The sequence below is a fragment of the Phoenix dactylifera genome, unplaced genomic scaffold (assembly GCF_009389715.1).
Source record: "Phoenix dactylifera cultivar Barhee BC4 unplaced genomic scaffold, palm_55x_up_171113_PBpolish2nd_filt_p 000119F, whole genome shotgun sequence".
Classification (NCBI taxonomy): domain Eukaryota; kingdom Viridiplantae; phylum Streptophyta; class Magnoliopsida; order Arecales; family Arecaceae; genus Phoenix; species Phoenix dactylifera.
The window spans coordinates 787442-806528 of NW_024067687.1; the positions used below are offsets into that span (position 1 = coordinate 787442).

The following is a 19087-nucleotide window of genomic DNA, read 5'->3' on the forward strand; positions in this document are numbered from 1 at the left end:
AGGAATCTTTTATATGCACATTTATATTTTGATTTTTATTTCTATCAGGCATGCACCACCTATTTTGCTTTTTTGCTTGAAACAAACTGATATAGTGTGAAATATCATACAATAACATATTAATATATTCTTGAAATTTTGAAATATTTAATTGACTTTACTACAAATTTAATTGCAAAATAGTAAATTTAATTAATTATTATAGAATAAAATAGTAATTATAAAATTTGTTAATGATGATATGATGCTCTTATATAATAATTAGAAGGACTATGGGCTATGGCAGCATGACAGTTCATTGAACAAGGTAAGCCTACCTGGAGGTGAGCGGACATACCACAAAAAATGAAGCTATAAATGGAGACCAGGGATGCGCAGGAAGGAAACACGGCCAGCTTGCCTTGCCCCGTTTGGCTTTCCAAATTTTCTGTCTGCCTCTGCGTCTCCCTTTCGCCTCCTTTCGTCCTCCCTTCGATCCAGTCTCAACGGAACTCCGACCTCTGATCGCCGGATTTGTCATGGGAGTGCCCGAATTCGCCGGCCCGAACTAGGCTGATCGCCCATCATCCGGCGAGAACTCGCCCCTCACCCATTGAGAGCTTCCGAGGCGATCTAGGGTTTACTTGGGATTCCGCATGAGCTGGTTCGTCAATCTTGGTCTCAATTCGAAATCCAACCACTTCGTCGCCTGTCTTCTGCTGTTTTTTCTCCATTACTCCCCTCAATTACCGCCATTAAATTCGAGGAGTTGCTCGAACGGGGATTACCGATCTCAGAGATATGGAGAACCGTTGTAATAATCTTCCCCTCAAGAAAGGTACCTCCTTTGCGGAAATTCTTAGCCCTTTTCTTTTTTTATTTTTTAAATTTTTCATCAGTGACGTTCATTTTAAGGGTACTGTGATCTGAACTTTTTTGTTCGGCGTTTTTAGATCTGGCCTTGAATAGTTGTAGCTCAAAATTCGTTTTTTTATTGTTGTTGGTAATTCACTGGGGTTCTTGTTTAAATTTTGACCGAGATCAATAAATTTGTTCTAAAACGTTGTGAGAATTTCTACAAGTGGATTTGATGACAAAATCTTTACTTTTCATCCTAAATGGGAAAAAAAAGGAATCGAGAAAAAAATTAATGACACCAGTTGGTGTGATTTGACGTATTATTATTAATATGTGGATGGGTGATGTATGTATCATGTGGATCTGTTTTTTTATATGGGATCGCTGGTCCATATGTCTACTGTTTTTGACAATAAACTGAATGAGTTCTACAGTACTTCGGACATGCAGATGTCTCAATGTAAATTATGGGAATACATGTGCTGATGTGTTAATGCAGCGGCATGGATATGCTCAAGTATGACCATTTTATCGAACTAGTCTTACGGAACAACTGCTATCATATCTTTCTTGGTAGCACGATTTAAGTTGTTTATTAAAAAATAATGTTTTTATGGGATCCAGCTTGTGTAATGTTAATGAATGGTGCATGCGATATCAGCTGTCCCACTGGACTCTTCAGATTTTCCGTAGTAGTTTTTATCAAGAAAGAGAGAAGGAAAAAAAAAAGAAGAGCGTCAACCAAGTGTTCATTATTCTTTGTCTTTGTGGTTTGTTGTGTGATTAGCCAAAAATGAGGTGGAATTAAGCTATCATATAATCTCTTAGAAAACAAAGGGTTTTCTACAATCTCTCTTCTCTCAAAAAGGTGCATACATGTTCATTGATTTAGCAACGTGAACAGTCAGATAACTTTGCAATGAAATTTCTAAAGGACATCCTGTAGCAATCAGAATGATGTTTTCTGTTGAATTACTCCCTGGGTCCTCAGAAGTTGCCTTATTTTGTGGTGACTGCTTTAACAGCTTATACTGTTAGACAACAATCTGTAGCACTAGAATCATGTTTTTTTGCATTATTTTATGGGTTCATATATTTTGTGGTCATGCTACATGTGGTTTGGATATTGTTCACCAAAGGAGGTGGATACTCTATCGTCTTTCATCACATATTTTTCAGATGGTCTGGTTTCTCTATACATTTTGCATAGCACCATATTATTGCATTAATTCAGCTAACTTTTGCAGTCTTTTGCCCCTTTTTCCTCTGTAAATTTTTGTTTGTAGATGCCTTATTATCTTCTATGCACGTGTTAAAAATCTTTAATCCTCATATGGAGCACAAAGAGGGAAACTGTTCGTGGAATGTCACTCTTGATTGTAATGAAGAAAAATTAAACATCTAGATCATACCTGTTGCTTCATGATCTATTTACTGGTGTTTGGAAGCCCTGCTATGTAATATGTGGTACCTAATATACGGACTGGTACCCATATTGCTATATTGTTATTGAGGTGGTGTTGGAGTTTCCCACCTGTATGTATAGAGTACACAATCCATTTAAAAGGTGATTTAAAGTATTCTGAGAATCTTATGATTGTGTGTTTAATACTTCTCAAAGTCATGTGCTTTGTTGTTTCCTCTGCCTATTTAGCTTGGTAAAATTGTGGGATGCTAGTTAGACCATCTATATGTATGATGTTGTGTGGCACACCGGGCATTTGAACACCCCTTTGGGGGCTGTGTGGTAGCGTGTCTTTCAGGCCTTTAAGTTATATCTCCATGGAAATCAATGAGGGGAGGAGATGCCCAGATAAGTAGAAGGGATTGGAAGGATCTTTACCTGCAATTTCAAGGTTTTCAGTATTCTGAAAATCACCTTTAGATGGACTCCAATAAACATAAAATCTTGATATTAATGGTACAATAGTTTTCTGGTCTCCTTCAGCTTATCCCTTCCTTTGCATCCTTTTCTCGACCACATCCATCATTCATGTGGGGACATCATAAGGATTTCATTGTGTGCATTTCTGCAACCCCTTAGTGCGAATCTTATATGCTCAACATCTTCATGCATTCATCTTCATGTCAATCATCTTGTGACTGCCCCAGCCTTCCAGTGTAGTTTTTTTTTTCAAAGAAAAATGAAGTCAGGTACTTCCCCCTAAGCCTTCCAGTATAGCTATATTTTGGGCTGGCCTCATCTGGTTCTACACGCGTAGAAAATATACTTTAAAGAAAAGATTGATAGGATTGTATGCACTGACAGAAATCGTTCCCAGGTTCAAATATCCATCAAATCCTTCTTATCAATAAAATATACTTTAAAGTTATCGTGTGAACCATCGCACTGTATTATCTTATTGCAAAATATTTACAATGGGAAGCATCTTGATTTGTTTCTGACTTCCATTTCTGAATATCATGTGCTAAAAGCTTCGAGCATGGCTACACGATGTATTTAAGATTGCGGTTGCAAAGGTTTTAACTTTTGGTGCGAGCAAAGTGTGTTTTTATGATATTTCTTTATATACTTCCTGCATGCATATTATGAGATTACTTTGCTGTTCTGATGTGTAGCTTTCATGTTACATTATGCTTCTTGTTGATGCAAGCACATTTCTATGTGCATCTTTGGTGTTCTTTCACCAAATGAGTACTGACTTTTTTCCCGGAAAAAAACTGCAGTTTCGTACCTCTCGGATGTTGAGAGAAGAAAGCCTCTCTCACCTTCTGCTATTGTCATAGGCGCTGGCTTTGCAGGCATTGCAGCTGCTCATGCACTCAAAAATGCAAATTTCCAGGTAATTTGGCTCTCCCAAGCTATTGTTTCTAAATTTTAAATTATCAGCTTAAGTAATAAGGTGTGTTAAACTTGCTGTTCCATGTGTTGTACTAACAGCATGTGTTTTTCTCAGGTTGTTCTGTTGGAATCACGGGACAGGATTGGAGGCCGAATATATACTGACTACTCATTTGGCTTCCCTGTTGACTTGGGTGCATCTTGGTAAGCTTTTCACAGTTGATGCTTCATTTCAACTATGTGCGAGTTTTGTATAGTAGGCTTTTAGAAATATAGTAATGTTTTTGCTGCTTGTTGTTTACGATGCCTAAGGTTGCATGGTGTCTGCAAAGAAAATCCCTTGGCTCCTTTGATTGGAAGACTGGGGCTGCCACTTTACCGTACGAGTGGTGACAACTCAGTGTTGTTTGATCATGATCTGGAAAGGTAATTATCATTTTGGTCATATTCAGTATGTACACCTCAATGAAAGCTTAATTTTGGATGTCAATCTTTTGGATAACACTGATTATTAAGAATAATGTACTTCTATGTATCCATGATTGGCATTATATTTGTGGGTATGATGTTCGTAATTTATAATATTTGGAGAGGACCACAGGAACTTACTACGATTATGCACTGATTATAGCACTTGTCTTCTTTCCCTGTTTTTTCTTGAATGTACAGTTATGCGCTATTTGACACAGATGGGTGTCAGGTTCCACAAGAACTGGTCCAAAAGGTTGGCGATGTTTTTGAGAGTATATTAAAAGAGGTAGGTTCTTCTTTCTTTCAGCTATAGAATGATTAATTTCTTTATAGTTTATGAGTTGTTGATAAGCTTGTTTAATTTACAGTCCGACAAACTGAGGCGTGAATGCAGGAAAGACATGTCTATAGCACGGGCTATTAACATTGTCCTGGAGAGACGTCCAGATCTCAGGTTTCTTGAAATTAATGCCAATTCTTATCCTTTTGAGCTTTCTCTGTCATAACTGTAGTATAAGTTATTCTTTATTTTGTATATGAGATGTTTTTTCTTACTGCAGGCAAGAAGGGCTTGCGTACAATGTACTGCAATGGTACTTATGCCGGATGGAAGGTTGGTTTGCTGCAGATGCAGATACAATCTCACTGAGGCATTGGGATCAGGTGAGAAACTTTTTAAGGATCAATTTTTTTTCCTCGTGGGAAATAAATGTGTTTTCAAAGTTTTCATGGAAGAACTTGGAAATGGGCAATGCTCCAGTGGTCAGACACTTCTATCCTCGAAGAAGGTTACAGGTTCAAATCTTGGGTGTTGCATTGCAAGTACAAGGACCTATATAATGAACATACTTTTGGCCTCCTCCCCTCCCCCTCCCCTCAAAAGAAAAAGAGAAAAAAAAGATAAAGGTTTTCATAGATGGAATTGTTTATTTGATGTGGGTAGTCTATCACCAACAGATACTGGAAGTATGACTGAGAAATTACTGTGATAGCACTAATGCTTGGTTGACATCTTTGATTTGTGAATCATACTTCTTTATTGGCTGGGATCATCTTACAATTTTACCTGCACTAAATGCAGGAAGTTCTGCTCCCAGGTGGTCATGGCCTTATGGTCCGGGGATATCGTCCTGTTATAAACACGCTTGCAAAAGGCCTCGACATTCGTCTTGGACACCGGTATGTGCTGAATATTGACTGGATGAGCTAATTGATTGCCTGCCACTTGTCATTTAGTTTCTTATCTCTATTTTCAGGGTAACGAAAATTGCCCGTGGAAAGAAGGGAGTCGAAGTCACCGCCAACAATGGTGAAACATTTTTTGCAGATGCCGCCATCATTACAGTTCCTCTGGGGGTTCTAAAAGCCAATTCCATAAAGTTTGAGCCTCAGCTTCCAGAGTGGAAGGAAGAAGCAATTTCAAATCTTGCAGTTGGAACTGAGAACAAGATTGTGTTGCATTTTGACAAGGTTTTCTGGCCAAATGTGGAGTTTCTGGGAGTAGTTGCATCTACTTCGTATGGTTGCAGCTATTTTCTTAATCTTCACAAGGCGACAGGTCATCCAGTTCTTGTTTACATGCCTGCTGGTCGGCTTGCCCGTGACATTGAAAAAATGTCTGACGAGGCTGCTGCCAAGTTTGCCTTTCTGCAGTTAAAGGGGATTCTCCCTGATGCATCTGAACCTGTATGTTTTTGTTTTATCATGCTTGTTTGCTCGGTGATCTTCATTTGGTTTCATCTACTTATTGTCTCTTGTTTTCCATGCTCTTTATAGATTCAGTATCTGGTGTCACACTGGGGAACAGATGAAAACTCACTGGGCTCCTACACCTATGATGCAGTGGGGAAGTCTCATGAACTCTGTGAAAGGCTGCGGATCCCTGTAGACAACCTCTTCTTTGCAGGGGAGGCAGCAAGCATGAAATACACTGGCACCGTGCATGGTGCCTTCTCGACTGGGTTGATGGCTGCAGAAGAGTGCCGGATGCGTGTTCTAGAAAGATATGGGGACTTGGCCATGTTCCAGCCAGCAATGGGAGAAGAGGCTGAATCAGTCTTTGTTCCGCTACTGATCTCCCGAATGTGATGTGTCCGATTGTAACACAGCTAGTTCCCTAACCATTCCATTAATTGCCTTGAGAAAACAATACAGGAAAATCAGTGTTTTCTTGTGTTGTTTTTTCAGGCTTGTGGCATGTGTTTATGTGCTACTGTGTAACATGATGACTATAGTAATGCGGATAGAAGGATTCGAATACAGGATGAAATAAGTTGCCTTGCCTATTAAGTTTGCTAAAGGCAAGGTAGATATAAAACATAATATCATATTTGACTCTAGTGGATTATTAATCTAAGAATTATAATGTGGTTTGTATTGTGTATTTTTCCTACATTCTCCTTGTTTGATTGCGTAGTTAATTACTCTAGGGGCGTGGGCCTATGAGGCCATACTCTTCATGAGAATAGTCTGAGGTGATATCTGAGATGATATAGCAAATCGTGCCCTTGAATTTTCACATCCTCACAATTTAATTTTCATCTTATATTTATTTGATCCCTAATGAGTTTTTTATTCTTTTTGCTAAATAGATGTTCTTCTTGGAAATGAGGTTGCTAGATGGTTTCTTTCTTTCCAAGTAGTGTTAATTAGCTAGCTGATTATGTGAACATGAAACATTCAGTTGGCGCTGAGAGGCTGATATTGCTACAGGGGAGTGGTTGATTGTTTAGTTGCCTGCCCCAAATATTTATGGGTCTAAAACAACTTCTTGCGTGCATATGGCTGGTGTCCTGAAATATCTCTTTCCTATCCTCCGTGTAAAACATTATGGCTGGTTAGGTCACCTATACTTAAAAGAAAATTCAAGGTTCAAAATAAATAAACCTCCAGAAGCACCTTTGCTTAAAGGAGGGATTAGCCAAATACAAGATAGTTGTGATTGAGAGTCCTAGAATTTTAATCCACGTCTGTATGCGTATATTGCACTAGCAATATATGGCGGCCTAAATTGTTTCCAACCTTGGTACCCTTACTGTTGCTTACTGCCCTCTTTAAGATTATATTCTACTTTATTTGCTTTCCTTATAGCATATCAAAGAGGAGAAGATTTGGAATATAGGGAACTCCAGTTCGCTTGTACCCTTTCCAAGTATGAAATGCGTAAAGACATATGCTGCAATTCCTGATTTGTTATTTTAGGAGCATATGGTGGGATTCGGGGACCTTAAAATATCCAAATTAGCAATATCTGATTTGTTATCTTAGAAGCATACGAGAGTACTGGAGGATCTTAAACATATACAAATTATTGAATCAAGAAACTATGTTATTATGACCGTTGAAGACTGCTGTGGCAACAAATGATCGGGATGCTATGGTGCATGAGGATTCTTCCGGCTCATGACTCGTGCAGTGGATCCAATGCATCCGAAAACTATCCAAGGCATTATGGTCGGGCTTTCCCGAGCAAACCTAGAGCTTGGGTAGAGCAAACAAGAAGTGCCCAATCTCCAAGGCTGGCACCTCGCAGCTCAGCTCAGTACCTTCGGCTACTGATCCAAACTAAGCAGAATTCTTACTACAAAAGAAGCAACCCGATCCATCTGTCTTAAAGGCATGCACAATACCATCACATGCTAGGTTGTTATAGTGCGTCTCCAAGGTTGTTACGCCAGTAGTTTGTTGTGGCATGATCCTAAGTTTGCCGGGATATGATCCTAGAAGATTTGGTGCTTCAGCTATAAATAAGTCCGATGATCCCCCCCGCATAAGGGGAAGAAGGTAATCAGCTGGACTATGGGAGACTCTGTCTCTTTGTTGTTCTTTCTTCTTCCTTCATTTCTACCAAAAAAACTTTCTTTAACTTGAGCATTGGAGAGCTGGCCGGCGCCAATCTATGAGCTCTCACCTTTATTTGTTGTCTCATAGGTCCACAAAAGCGGTCCATCTCGATGTCTTAGGTCGGCAGCAATAGATTGGCACTGTCTACGGCAATTAAGGAAGAAAATCATGAAGCCTGAAAGGAACAATTATCCAAGAGCTGTCCAACCGGAGTTCGACAGCTCCTTGCATAGCTTGCCAAGGTCTCCACCACTTCGACCAGGCACAGAGGTCCTTGATGCAAGCCAACTCAACCTATTAGTTTAGAAAGTGCAAGCTCTCACAACAATGGTGCAGGACCTGTAACAGTGGATCATCCCTCCTTCAGCAAGCGTACCGAGTCGTCGAAATGATCTGATCCATGGTAGCAATTACTTCTCCCCTGAAGGTTATAAGAGCAGTCAGAGGCAAGACCACTCTCACTCCAGTTTCAGAGCTAGCTCTAACCCCAGCAATCTCTCTCCGCACTGACCAAGAAGAGTTTCTAGGTGGAAGACGAACCTCGATCGTTGAATCGAGGAGATGGGCAACCAAAGCAGAGCCCTGCAGGAACAAAGGGTCAAAATTGGCGATAATTTTGAGGTGATGAATGAACCTCACTTCACTAGAGAAATTAGGGAAGAGTCCTTACCAGAGAAGTTCAAAATACCCTAGTTTGAGCTCTACGATGATACCATTGATCCAACAGATCATCTTGAGAGCTTCAAAGCTCTTATGTTGTTGCAAGGAGCTTTAGAAGCTGTGATGTACCATGCCTTCCTGGCCACACTCAGGAAGATGACATGGCTTTGGTATTCAAGCCTCCGATTGGGCTCAGTTGGCTTCTTCGACCGACTTGGTCGCCAGTTCGCCCACCGCTTCATCAGCAATAGAAGCAGAGGAAAACTTTGACCAACCTGTTTGCCATCGAGCAGGAAAAAGATGAGTCCCTCTGAAACTACATCGGCTGATTCAATGCTAAGGCACCGGAGGTGCACAAACTAGACAATTTCATCACAATAGCTACACTGATGAAAGGATTGAGGAACTCATGCTTCAGCGTTTTCTTGGAGGAAAGGCCTTCGAAAGATCTGTTAGAGCTCCTAACTCGAGCAAATAAATATATCGATGCCAAGGAGGTGGATCACAGCTTAGAAGAGGTGGTGGGAAAAGTAAGCGGTAAGCACAAAGATCGTGAGAGAGTTGATCTGAAGAGAAAAAGTAGCAAAGAAGAATGAAGTGTTATGCAGCCTTGGAGTCTATTACAAAGGTCCAAGAGGTATGCCCCTCTCAACATGCTGAGAGCTTAGATCCTAATGGAGATTCAGGATCGAGATTATGATCACTAGCCTTAGAAGCTGCAAACCTCTGCATAGAAAAGGAACATGGGCAAGTACTACAAATTCCACAAAGATCATGAGCATGATATAGAAGAATGTTTTCAATTAAAAGATAAAATTGAACCCCTCGTTCGAAGAGGGTACCTCGGCCGATACGTGTTGACCCAAGGATTTATTTTGATGATTACAAAATAATTGAGTATGTTACTAATGATCATATATTTTAGAGCATTGTAAATTGTTTTTCAGGAAAGCCTTAGAAGCTTGAATGTTTAGTGGAGAAGCTCAAAAGATAAAATTTTTAAATTGGAGATAAGTTCGAAGAAGTTTGGAGAATTCTGAAGCATAAAAATAGACTTTAGGTGGCCAAGAGTCGACTTCAGGATGTCCATCGAATGAAATGATGATGATTTAGTACTTTGGGCATCAGGAGTCAAGTTGCACACTAGGCACAAACTACGAGTCAACCTGCAGGTCGGCCCCTGACATGCCACAAGCAAGAAATAGAGGAATAGTTTTTCTGGTTCCCTCTAGGGTTGACCCCTAGAACAGAAATCGACCAGTAGAAGTGATCACCTAGTCTTGGGGAGACTCTACCTCTCTGTTGTTCTTTCTTCTTCCTTCATTTCAACCAAAAAACCTTCTCTGACTCAAGTATCCAAGGATCTGGTTAGAGACAATATGGCAAGCTATCATCCTTGCTTTTTGTCTCGCAAGTCCATGGACACGGTCCACCTCGATATCCTAGGATTGGTGGCAACAAAGACAATCAAAAGTTGCACTCATAATGAATGATTAATGGTGCACAAACATAGCTAGGAGACTATGCTTGCACAACTTTCAAATTTCAGCAGAAGAAGCTTCAAGATAGTTAATGTTGGAATTTTCCTTCTAAAGGAAATTTCATCTTATAGTACTTAAAAATGTATTAGAAATATATGTACTGTAGTTAAGGTTACAAATAGGTTGGGTCTAGTTAAAGCTATAAATGTATTAGTTAAGGCTATACCATTGTAATTGAGACTAGATACAATGCACATAGATGCTTCAAAAACAACTTTAAAACTTTTATTACAATATTGACTTATGCTAAGTAAATTATGCTTTAAACTATCGACAAGCAATACATTTTCTATAAGAATATAAGGAGTGATACCAATACTATTAATACCGATGATTTTTTTCTTTGTCCATGTCGCGAAAGATAACCACCCCTCCATTTTTTGCTAGGGTGATGAATTGTGACCCATCCCCTATCATGTGCCTTGAGCAGCCGTTATCCAAATACCATCTCCATTTCATACCATGGGCTGCAAACACACCTATACCATAGAAATTTAAATCTTTAATTTAGGTACCCAAGCTTTCTTGGGTCCTTTCAAATTAATTGCCATGGATTTTTTTTGAATCCATACTTTTATAATTATAGTGTTGCCTATTCTTCTAGCATTACAAACGTAAGTTTTATGACCTACTTTACTATATCTAAAATACGTTATATTTGCAGATTCATCATTTAAAGTTTTAACAAAAATATTTTAAAAAAAATTGTCTTTCTAATGAGTTATAACCAAGGCCCGCCTTGTTATACACCGTTCTTTGGTTATTCAAAATTATTTACAATTTTTCCAAACTTAAGATGAACTTATCAGCAATAGGTTTTAGATTATTAACTTCATCATTTAAGTTCAGATTTTCATCAGTTAATTGCTTCTTTTCTTTGAGAAAATTTTCTTTTTCTTTAGCGAAGCCTTGTTTAATCCTTTTAAGGTCTTATTTTTCTAGCTTGGCTTCTTTAATTCATCAAGAAAATCATGAAATGCATCTTGAAGCTCTTCAAAAGTAAAATCAGTAAAGGGTTCGAACATTACCATATCCTCATCAGCCATGAGGCAAAATTTTGCAACTTCTTGCATTTCACCATCTGAGCTTGACTTGTTGCTATTGCTCCAAGTCGGTAACATCACCTTCTTCTTGAATTTCTTGGGGCATGCTTGAGGAGTGGGCAGTCGACCTTGAAGTGCCCTGGCTTTTTGCGCTTATAGCATACTAACTGCTCCTTCTTCTTCTCCTTTTTTGCTTCCTCCTTAGTCATTGGCCTCTTCTTGAATCATTTTCTCTTCTTCTTTGTGAACCTCCTGAACTCCCTTATAATCAGAATCAATTCTTCATCTTCGTTGGCATCCTCCGACTCTTTGCTTCATCCTTGTTTATGGCCACTAACTTGAGGGATATCATCTTCTTCTTCCTCGACTCCTCATCATTGTTTTGCCTTGTTGTAAGCTCATGAGTAATCAAAGATCCTATTAGCTCCTCCAAGAAAAGTTTGTTGAGGTCCTTGGCTTCTTAGATCGCTATCATTTTAGCTTCCCACATTCTTGGTAGAGATCTGAAAACTTTTCTTATAATATCACTATTAGAATATAATTTTTTAAGACTCTTTTATCCATTAATAATGATAGTAAATCTAATGAGCATTTCAGTTAGATTCACTAGATTTCATTTTAAAAAGTTTATATTTATGTACAAGCATATTTATTTTAACTTATTTTACTTGATGTGTATCTTTTTGTGATATTTCTTACCTATCTCATTTTTTTTTGCAGAAATATAAGTAGAAATTTTGTTAAACCTATTAGCATCTAATGAATAATATAATATATTCATAGCTTTAGCATTAAATTTACTTGAAAATTTCTTTCTAACTTGAGCAGTTTAAGTTAATTTCTTCTCCAAATGTTTGGATCATTTTGGAATTATTTTTGCTTCCTATAATGCATCCTTAAGGACTCTAAAAATATGCAATTAGTAAATTTATACTCAAATATTTTGTATCATCAAAATCAAACCTTGTAGGTTAACATCAAGCATTGTGGACTAAAAAACCCAACCAATCACAAGTTTGAAAGCCTGTAGGAGACCATATTATAGTTCGACAAGGCAATAATTCTAACATACCTCTGGGTTGGTAGTATTCTTGCTGAGCTCAAATACTTCATGTAATTCTGGTCTTTTTATCCAATGTGCACCCAAAACATCCTGGTTTATATTTTTGGGTGTTGTGGCCACTATGGAAGTCTTCTCATGACTTAACATGTCTCTGTGGCCATTATAGGATTGATCTCCAAGCTAGAAATCAACCTTAGGGTTAGCCCTTTATTGTTAGGCATATAATAGCTAGTTTTTGCCTATAACGACTAGACACAAATGGTATTAAACGCATTTCAACTCCTCTCCAACAATTTTCAATGGCTAGAATCCACTCTCCAGCATCTCTCCTTCATAAAAGAGCCTCCAAATCAAAAGAAAATAGTAGAAGTTGCTGAGTTACGTCCCGTTCGATACGACGTTCGTAGCGGAATTCGAACGGGACGTCGTTCATCACATGAACGCGCCTCGGATCGTAGAATTCAAAAATTTTTCTGGATCCAAATCCAGAAGATCTTTGAATTCATTAGGAAGGGGAGATTATGATCTGAGGAAGGTTGATTAAGATTCATAAAACTGAAACTAAAATCAAAAAAAATTAATTTGAAGATCTAATCTTCAAAAATTCTGCAGGTAAAGAACACCGCAGCCTGATGATCTATCTAGGTTCCTGTTTGAGCCACACAATTGTCCGGCCTCTACAGGTATCCACACGAGGATCTAATCATCTGAGATAGGATCTTATCGGAGTGCTAGCTCCTTGCAAAGACCTCTCATGACTATCATATAGATTAGAAGATAAAAATCTGCAACATACCTCCTTAAAGAAGAACCCTTTCTTCTTCAACCTTGCTCGCGATGGAGGAAGAGGAAGGAGAAACCTTGCACGTGGATCTTCCTTGCCTTGCTACCGTAGAAGAAGAGGAGGATGAAGACCCCTTGCTGCTGTGGAGAAGGAGGAAGAAAGAAGAGGAGGCGTGGAGAGGAAGAGAAGATAATTTTATTCATAACTTCTCCCTTGCTACCCTTTTATAGATTGGGTTTAGGGCTCTTCCTAATCTTATTAGGAGTATGGGACTATAACTCACCCTTGGATTAATGCCAAGTGTCCAATCCTTGTGCTCATAGATGCATGACATGTGTCTATTTAATCAATTGATTAATTTTCTAATTATATTAGGATTCCTAATCTCATTAGGAGATTAATTGATTTGGGAGCATGCATCCTACGACGCCATGTGGACTTTAAAGTCCGCATAGTGTGAACATGACTTAAGTCATATTCATCCTACAACGACATGTGGTCTTTAAAATCCGCACAAACCTTGGTTTAATCAAATTGACCCAATCATGAACCCAAATCAATTTGGGTCAAACCTAATTTGATTTGGCTTATTAAATCAGCCCAATTGCAATCCAATTGCAATCAATTCTACTTAATTCTTCTTCCATTAACTTACTAACACTTAGTGGATTAATTCAATCACCAATCATATTGATGATTGATTTCTATTATGATTCCAAATCACAATTATGATAGTCTGACTAATTAAATCCTTAATGTGTGTGACCCCGTAGGTTCTATTCTGACTGGTAGTGAGAAATATTGAGATCTCCATCTCAATATCACTGAAACTCCTTTCAGTGGACTGAAACGATTTCAGTTCTACTCTTAGGGTTCACTGACCACCAAGTGAATGCCTTTGAGTCTCACAATCTACTAGTGACACCTAGCAGTATGTGGTGGCAACCCAGCAGAATAGAATATCTGAACCTCTTAGTGCAGTTAGCGTATGATACAGTCCCTCTATCATGGATTCCGACGTGATGGAGGTTATGGATATCTCGTCAAACCCCATCGTCTGTCATATGTCAAATTTATACGATTTTCAGTTCGAGTTATGGAAAACTCTTTTTCCAAAATATCTGGCCAGAAATTTATCGAACTCAGTCTCATAAATCACATAGGATCACTCCTAATCTATCAAGGTCGATAGATCCCATCTAGATGTAACCCTATTCTAAAATGAACCTACTGCAGCCAATTCGCACTACAAGGACCCGAATGACTAGAGCCCAAGTTCACATGCTCGTCAAACTACAGCAACCTCACAGTGAATAGCTGAGGCATCGCAGGTCAAAGGACCAGTCATACAACTGCAGCATAAGTAGTCATTGACGAGTGGATAGACATCCATGTGACTACTATCTTTGGTCACGCTCAGTACCTTGTTCTCTAACAAGTACTTGCATAATCACTCCAGTGTCTCTACACCGTGGACTCGAGACTCGTCCATCTGACTAAGTGATTTGTGCACTAATCTCAGCGGATCGATCACCCTCCCTCGTGATGGATCCATCTATTAGGAGCATTTAGAAATTAATCCCTAATGACACATGCCTCAAATTCTCAACTCCTTGAAATTATGCGTCATCATCTATTAATTTTTTGGACGATTCATGGACACATACAAACATGAATGAAAAATAAATTACCCAATCTTATTTATTAATAAGTGTCAAATTACAAATTTATGCCTCAGATTACAAATATGCGTCAGCCACGTTGGCTTCTAAGGTATACTTCTAACAGAAGCGAGAAGAGATTTAGCACATTGGAAGACAAGGAGCCTCATTCGTTGAAAAACAATCAATACAAGCACAACCACCACTTCAAGAGTATTGATTAAAGATATTAACCAAAAGTGCACGTCAAAGAGAGCTTCTCCGGGCAAATCAAAAAACGACTTTATTTGTTCTACTCATTAAGGAGAATTCATTATATTTTATTTTTTATTCGTTGTTTCACTTTGTATTTGTGGGTGATATGTTTCAAGTGTAATAAGCTTGGGAAAAGATTGATCCATACCTTGAAATAGAGTATATAGGCTTTGCTCGTGCTTGGAAAATGAATGACTAGCTTGGGTTGAGCTAAGGTTCTTGGTCGATAGTATCTAGCTCGTGTAATCATTTATGGATGATTAGTGGATTAAAATTTTCAAGAATGGAGCTTGGAGAGTAGATGTAGGTGCTAGGTTTAGCATTGAACCGTTATAAATTTCTTGTGTTTGTGGTACCTTAATTATTTATCTTATGCATTTTATTCTATAAACTATTTACTACTTATACATATCTTTGCACATTATATACACTTTCAAAAGTTAATTTTCAGTTACACATAATCTATAAAAAATTTTGAAAAATCCAATTCACCCCTCTCTTGGGTTGCTTTATTGAGCAACAGATGGTATCAAAGCTTAATACTCTAGCCCCTCATGACCTACCCTAAAGAGTTAAAAGATCGATGGTAACCCAAATTATTCTTGTCTTGCTTAGGGCAATCTATATAAGGACCTCCTTTTTTTAATGACACTGCTTACTGCAAAACATGCATGAAAATATTTATTCAAGCACTTGATTATGATATGTGAAGTAATATAATCAATGGACTAGACACACCAACAAAATTGATTAATAGTGTGCACTCTCTCAAGCTTGAAAGCGAATTGGATTAGTTTGATAAGAAAATAACTCAGCTCAATGTTAGAGCAATGAATCTCTTATATTGTTCTTTGGATGCAAATAAATTTAATAGAATTTTAACTTGTAATTCTGCTGAAAAGATTTAGGATAAGATGGAGGTAATTTATGAAGGCATTAATCAAGTCAAAGAATCCAAAATTAACATACTTGTACATAAATATGAGCTTTTCAAAGTGAAATCTAATGAGTCTATTACTAAAATGTTACTCATTTTACTAGTATTATTAATATTTTTAAAAGTCTTGGCAAGTCTTACTCTAATAGTGAACTCATGAGAAAAGTGCTCACATCATTGCCAAAATTGTGGGCGGCAAAGGTCAAGGTGATTCAAGAAACAAAGAACCTTAACAAGATACCATTGAAAAAGCTTCTTGCCTTGCTAATGATGCATGAACTGACCATGAAGCAACATCATGAAGAAGAGTCAAAGAAAAAGATCATTGCTCTCAAGTCCACAAAACAAGAAGTGGAAGAAATGAACCAATCTAAAAATGGAGATGTTGATGAAGAAATGATGTTAATCACTAGAAGATTTAGGAGATTCATGAGGAGAAGAAACAAAGAATGAAGAAGAGGCCAATGGCTAAGGGGAGGCTAGTAAAAAAAAATGAATGTAAGAAGCACAATCATTTTAAAGCGAACTGCCCACTACTAAAGAAAGCTCCTAAGAAGCCAAGAAAGAAGGCAATGATGGCTTCATGAAGCGATAGCAATGATTTAAGATCGGATGAGGAAACTCACAATGTAGCCAACTTGTGTCTCATAGCCCCCTCTGCTCCCTTAGCTCATCTCGGGCATTTAGGCCTTCAATAGGGAATGCTTCTTTATTTTTTTACTTTGAGGGAAGTCATGTAACATTATCTGACAACTACTTGCTCTCCTTAAACTTTTCCAATCCCATGCTTCGTTGGGAACTTCATCACCAGGTGGTAAGTGGAGGTGATTGCCTTCATTGCATTGAGGGTTGGTTGTTCGATGATAGCATTGTAGGTAAAGCGAATTTAGACAATTAAGAAGTCTACCATCACCGTCACCTACCAAAGTGAGTTTCCAGTAAAGCCGACCAAAGGAGACTTGATCAGCTTAAGCTAGTTCTTCAGGATCTTCATCTTTTCCAATGCCTCATGATACAAGATGTCAACCGAGCTATCATTGTCTATGAGAATCCTCTTTACTTCAAAATTCGTAATGGTCATCTAAGCAACCAAAGCGTCATCATGGGGGGTTCGATGCCTTGCAGGTCTTCGTCAGAGAAAGAGATCACTTCTTCTATTCGCGGCTTTTTGGGGAGGTGGTCCTTTGTCCTAACATAGGCTGTCCAGTTGAGCTACATTCTCCTCCACTGGAAAGTTTGCCTACAATGACTTTGATGACTCTAGCGATGGTTCTATTGTTGGGAGAGTGTTGGGCCAGGGGGGTGCTTCACAAGTGAGCATCGAACTCTTCTTGTGCCATCTCTTTGGCCATGCTAAATGAACTAGTCAAGATAGCCACATCGTGTGAGCTTCCCGATCTCATCCTTCAACTGCCAGCACTCCTCTGTGTCATGCCTGTGGTCATGGTATAAAAGGTAGAACTTATTATAATCTATTTTAGGTGGATCTAACCTCATCCTCTTTGGCCTCTAAACATATCTTTCTCCCTGGATACTCATAAGAACATTACTCTACGAAGTATTTAAGGGAGTCTGGTCCTCATACCTTTGTAGTGGAGTCTTTAGATGATGTGGGGTCTCCCTCCATTCCGTAGATATTTTCTTCTTGTGGCATGTCGTCTCATCATCTTAACCCTTCCTCTTCTTCTTTGCTCGACCATCACTTGTCTGCCTCTGAGCATTCATAGTCTCCTCAGTATTGATATACTTTTCTACTCACCCGAGGAGTTTTGTAAGGCCCTTGGGGAGCCTTTTGGAAAGAGAGAAGTTGAACTAGGAATTCCTCAGACCGTTCATCAAATTTGCTACAGCAATGGCCTAATCGAGGTCACAAACCTGCAGCATTTTGAAGTTGAAGCAGTTGACGACCTTGCGGAGGGTCTCATCTTTTCTCTTCTTGATATTCATCAAGGTTGCAGAGATTTTTCGGTGGCTACAGCCGTTGATGAAGTATCCCATAAACCTCTGGCTTAGCTAGCTGAATAAGTCGATCAGACATGGCTGAAGGCTGGAAGATCACACTTGGCCAACCTTATTCAGCGTGGCTACAAAGATACGACATATGATAGCATTGGAAGCTCCATGCAGGAGCACAAGTGCCTTGAAAGACTCCAGATGGTTGACAGGGTTCATCGTGCCATCATACAACTCACCTAGGGCATCATGAATCTAGGGGGAAGAGGTTCTGCTATCACATGCTTTTGAGGAGTGTCTTGATCGAGGTGTTGAGGAGTGGCTTGATCGAGGTGCCAGCCTTCTTCTCTTTCACCTCCTCCATGACCCGAGTGAGGCACTCGTTCATTTCATCAATCCAGGAAGTCGGATTAGTCTCCTGATCTACGAGCGAGAGTGTCTCACTCAGTATTAGAGCTTCCTCCAGGCTCCCACAACTTATTCTCCGAGTAGGAGCTCTCTCTACTATTTTCTAGAGACTGGCAGTGGTGAGGCCAATCGTTTCTCTAGCTAGGCCCTCATCTCTAATTCGACCGATCTCGAGGTTGTTCTGCCAGCTAGGGCTTATTCTTCGGGATCAAGCCCCTAACTAGATTAGTTAGGGCTTAGACTTGTTGCTGAAGCCGGTTGAACTGCTCCATAGTCGCCGGTGTTTTAGAAGATATTGGGGTGGTGGAGTTGACAAATGCAAGTGAGATGGGATTCTCTTAAGGTGTCCTCTCTTAGGGAACCCTAAGATTTGATGGAGATATCTCAGACTCGATCCTCCTTCTGAGTGGCATGACTTTTCATTCACCTTCCTACAGATGGTGCCAATCTATTGTGAGCAATCATTGGATCGCTGATATAAGCTACTTCCATCAATTTGCAAGGCAACAACAAGGTTAGAGAACTCACCGGAGCTTTGCTTTGGCTGGGATCTCCAATGCTGAAGCCTAAGAGGGTGTTTGAGTGGGAATGAAGGAGGAATCGGAGAGATAGAGTCTCGTTTAGCTAGGGATTGATTGGTTTACATTCTATGGAGGATCTTGAGATCTATTTGTAGTTGAGGGATATGAAATCCCTGAAGATCACATTGTAACAACTTGGGGTCATGCTGCAACCATTGAAGATTCCGGTATAATTGCATGAGATCCAACTACAACTACCTAGGATACGTTGTAATGGCCTGAGATTGTATAGTAATTATAGCAAAAT

General features: G+C 39.1%; 1 protein-coding gene across 1 annotated transcript; it reads left to right on the forward strand.

The window, feature by feature from the left end:
* Positions 1-382: 382 nt before the first annotated feature.
* LOC103705589 (polyamine oxidase 3-like) lies at positions 383-6503 on the forward strand. Its single transcript, XM_008789352.4, has 10 exons — positions 383-817; positions 3526-3641; positions 3756-3844; positions 3953-4066; positions 4310-4397; positions 4480-4565; positions 4672-4774; positions 5193-5290; positions 5368-5797; positions 5888-6503. The coding sequence occupies exons 1-10, from the start codon at positions 781-783 to the stop codon at positions 6197-6199; spliced, it is 1473 nt and encodes a 490-aa protein (XP_008787574.1). The 5' UTR covers positions 383-780; the 3' UTR covers positions 6200-6503.
* The last annotated feature ends 12584 nt before the right edge of the window (positions 6504-19087 follow it).

Bases quoted from the DNA above. Each gene is read 5' to 3' on its own strand.
- LOC103705589 (XM_008789352.4), top strand. From the start codon at position 781: ATGGAGAACCGTTGTAATAATCTTCCCCTCAAGAAAG. The intron at 4,566-4,671 runs GTTTCTTGAAAT...TTCTTACTGCAG, and splicing joins GAGAGACGTCCAGATCTCAG to GCAAGAAGGGCTTGCGTACA. The intron at 4,775-5,192 runs GTGAGAAACTTT...CACTAAATGCAG, and splicing joins CACTGAGGCATTGGGATCAG to GAAGTTCTGCTCCCAGGTGG.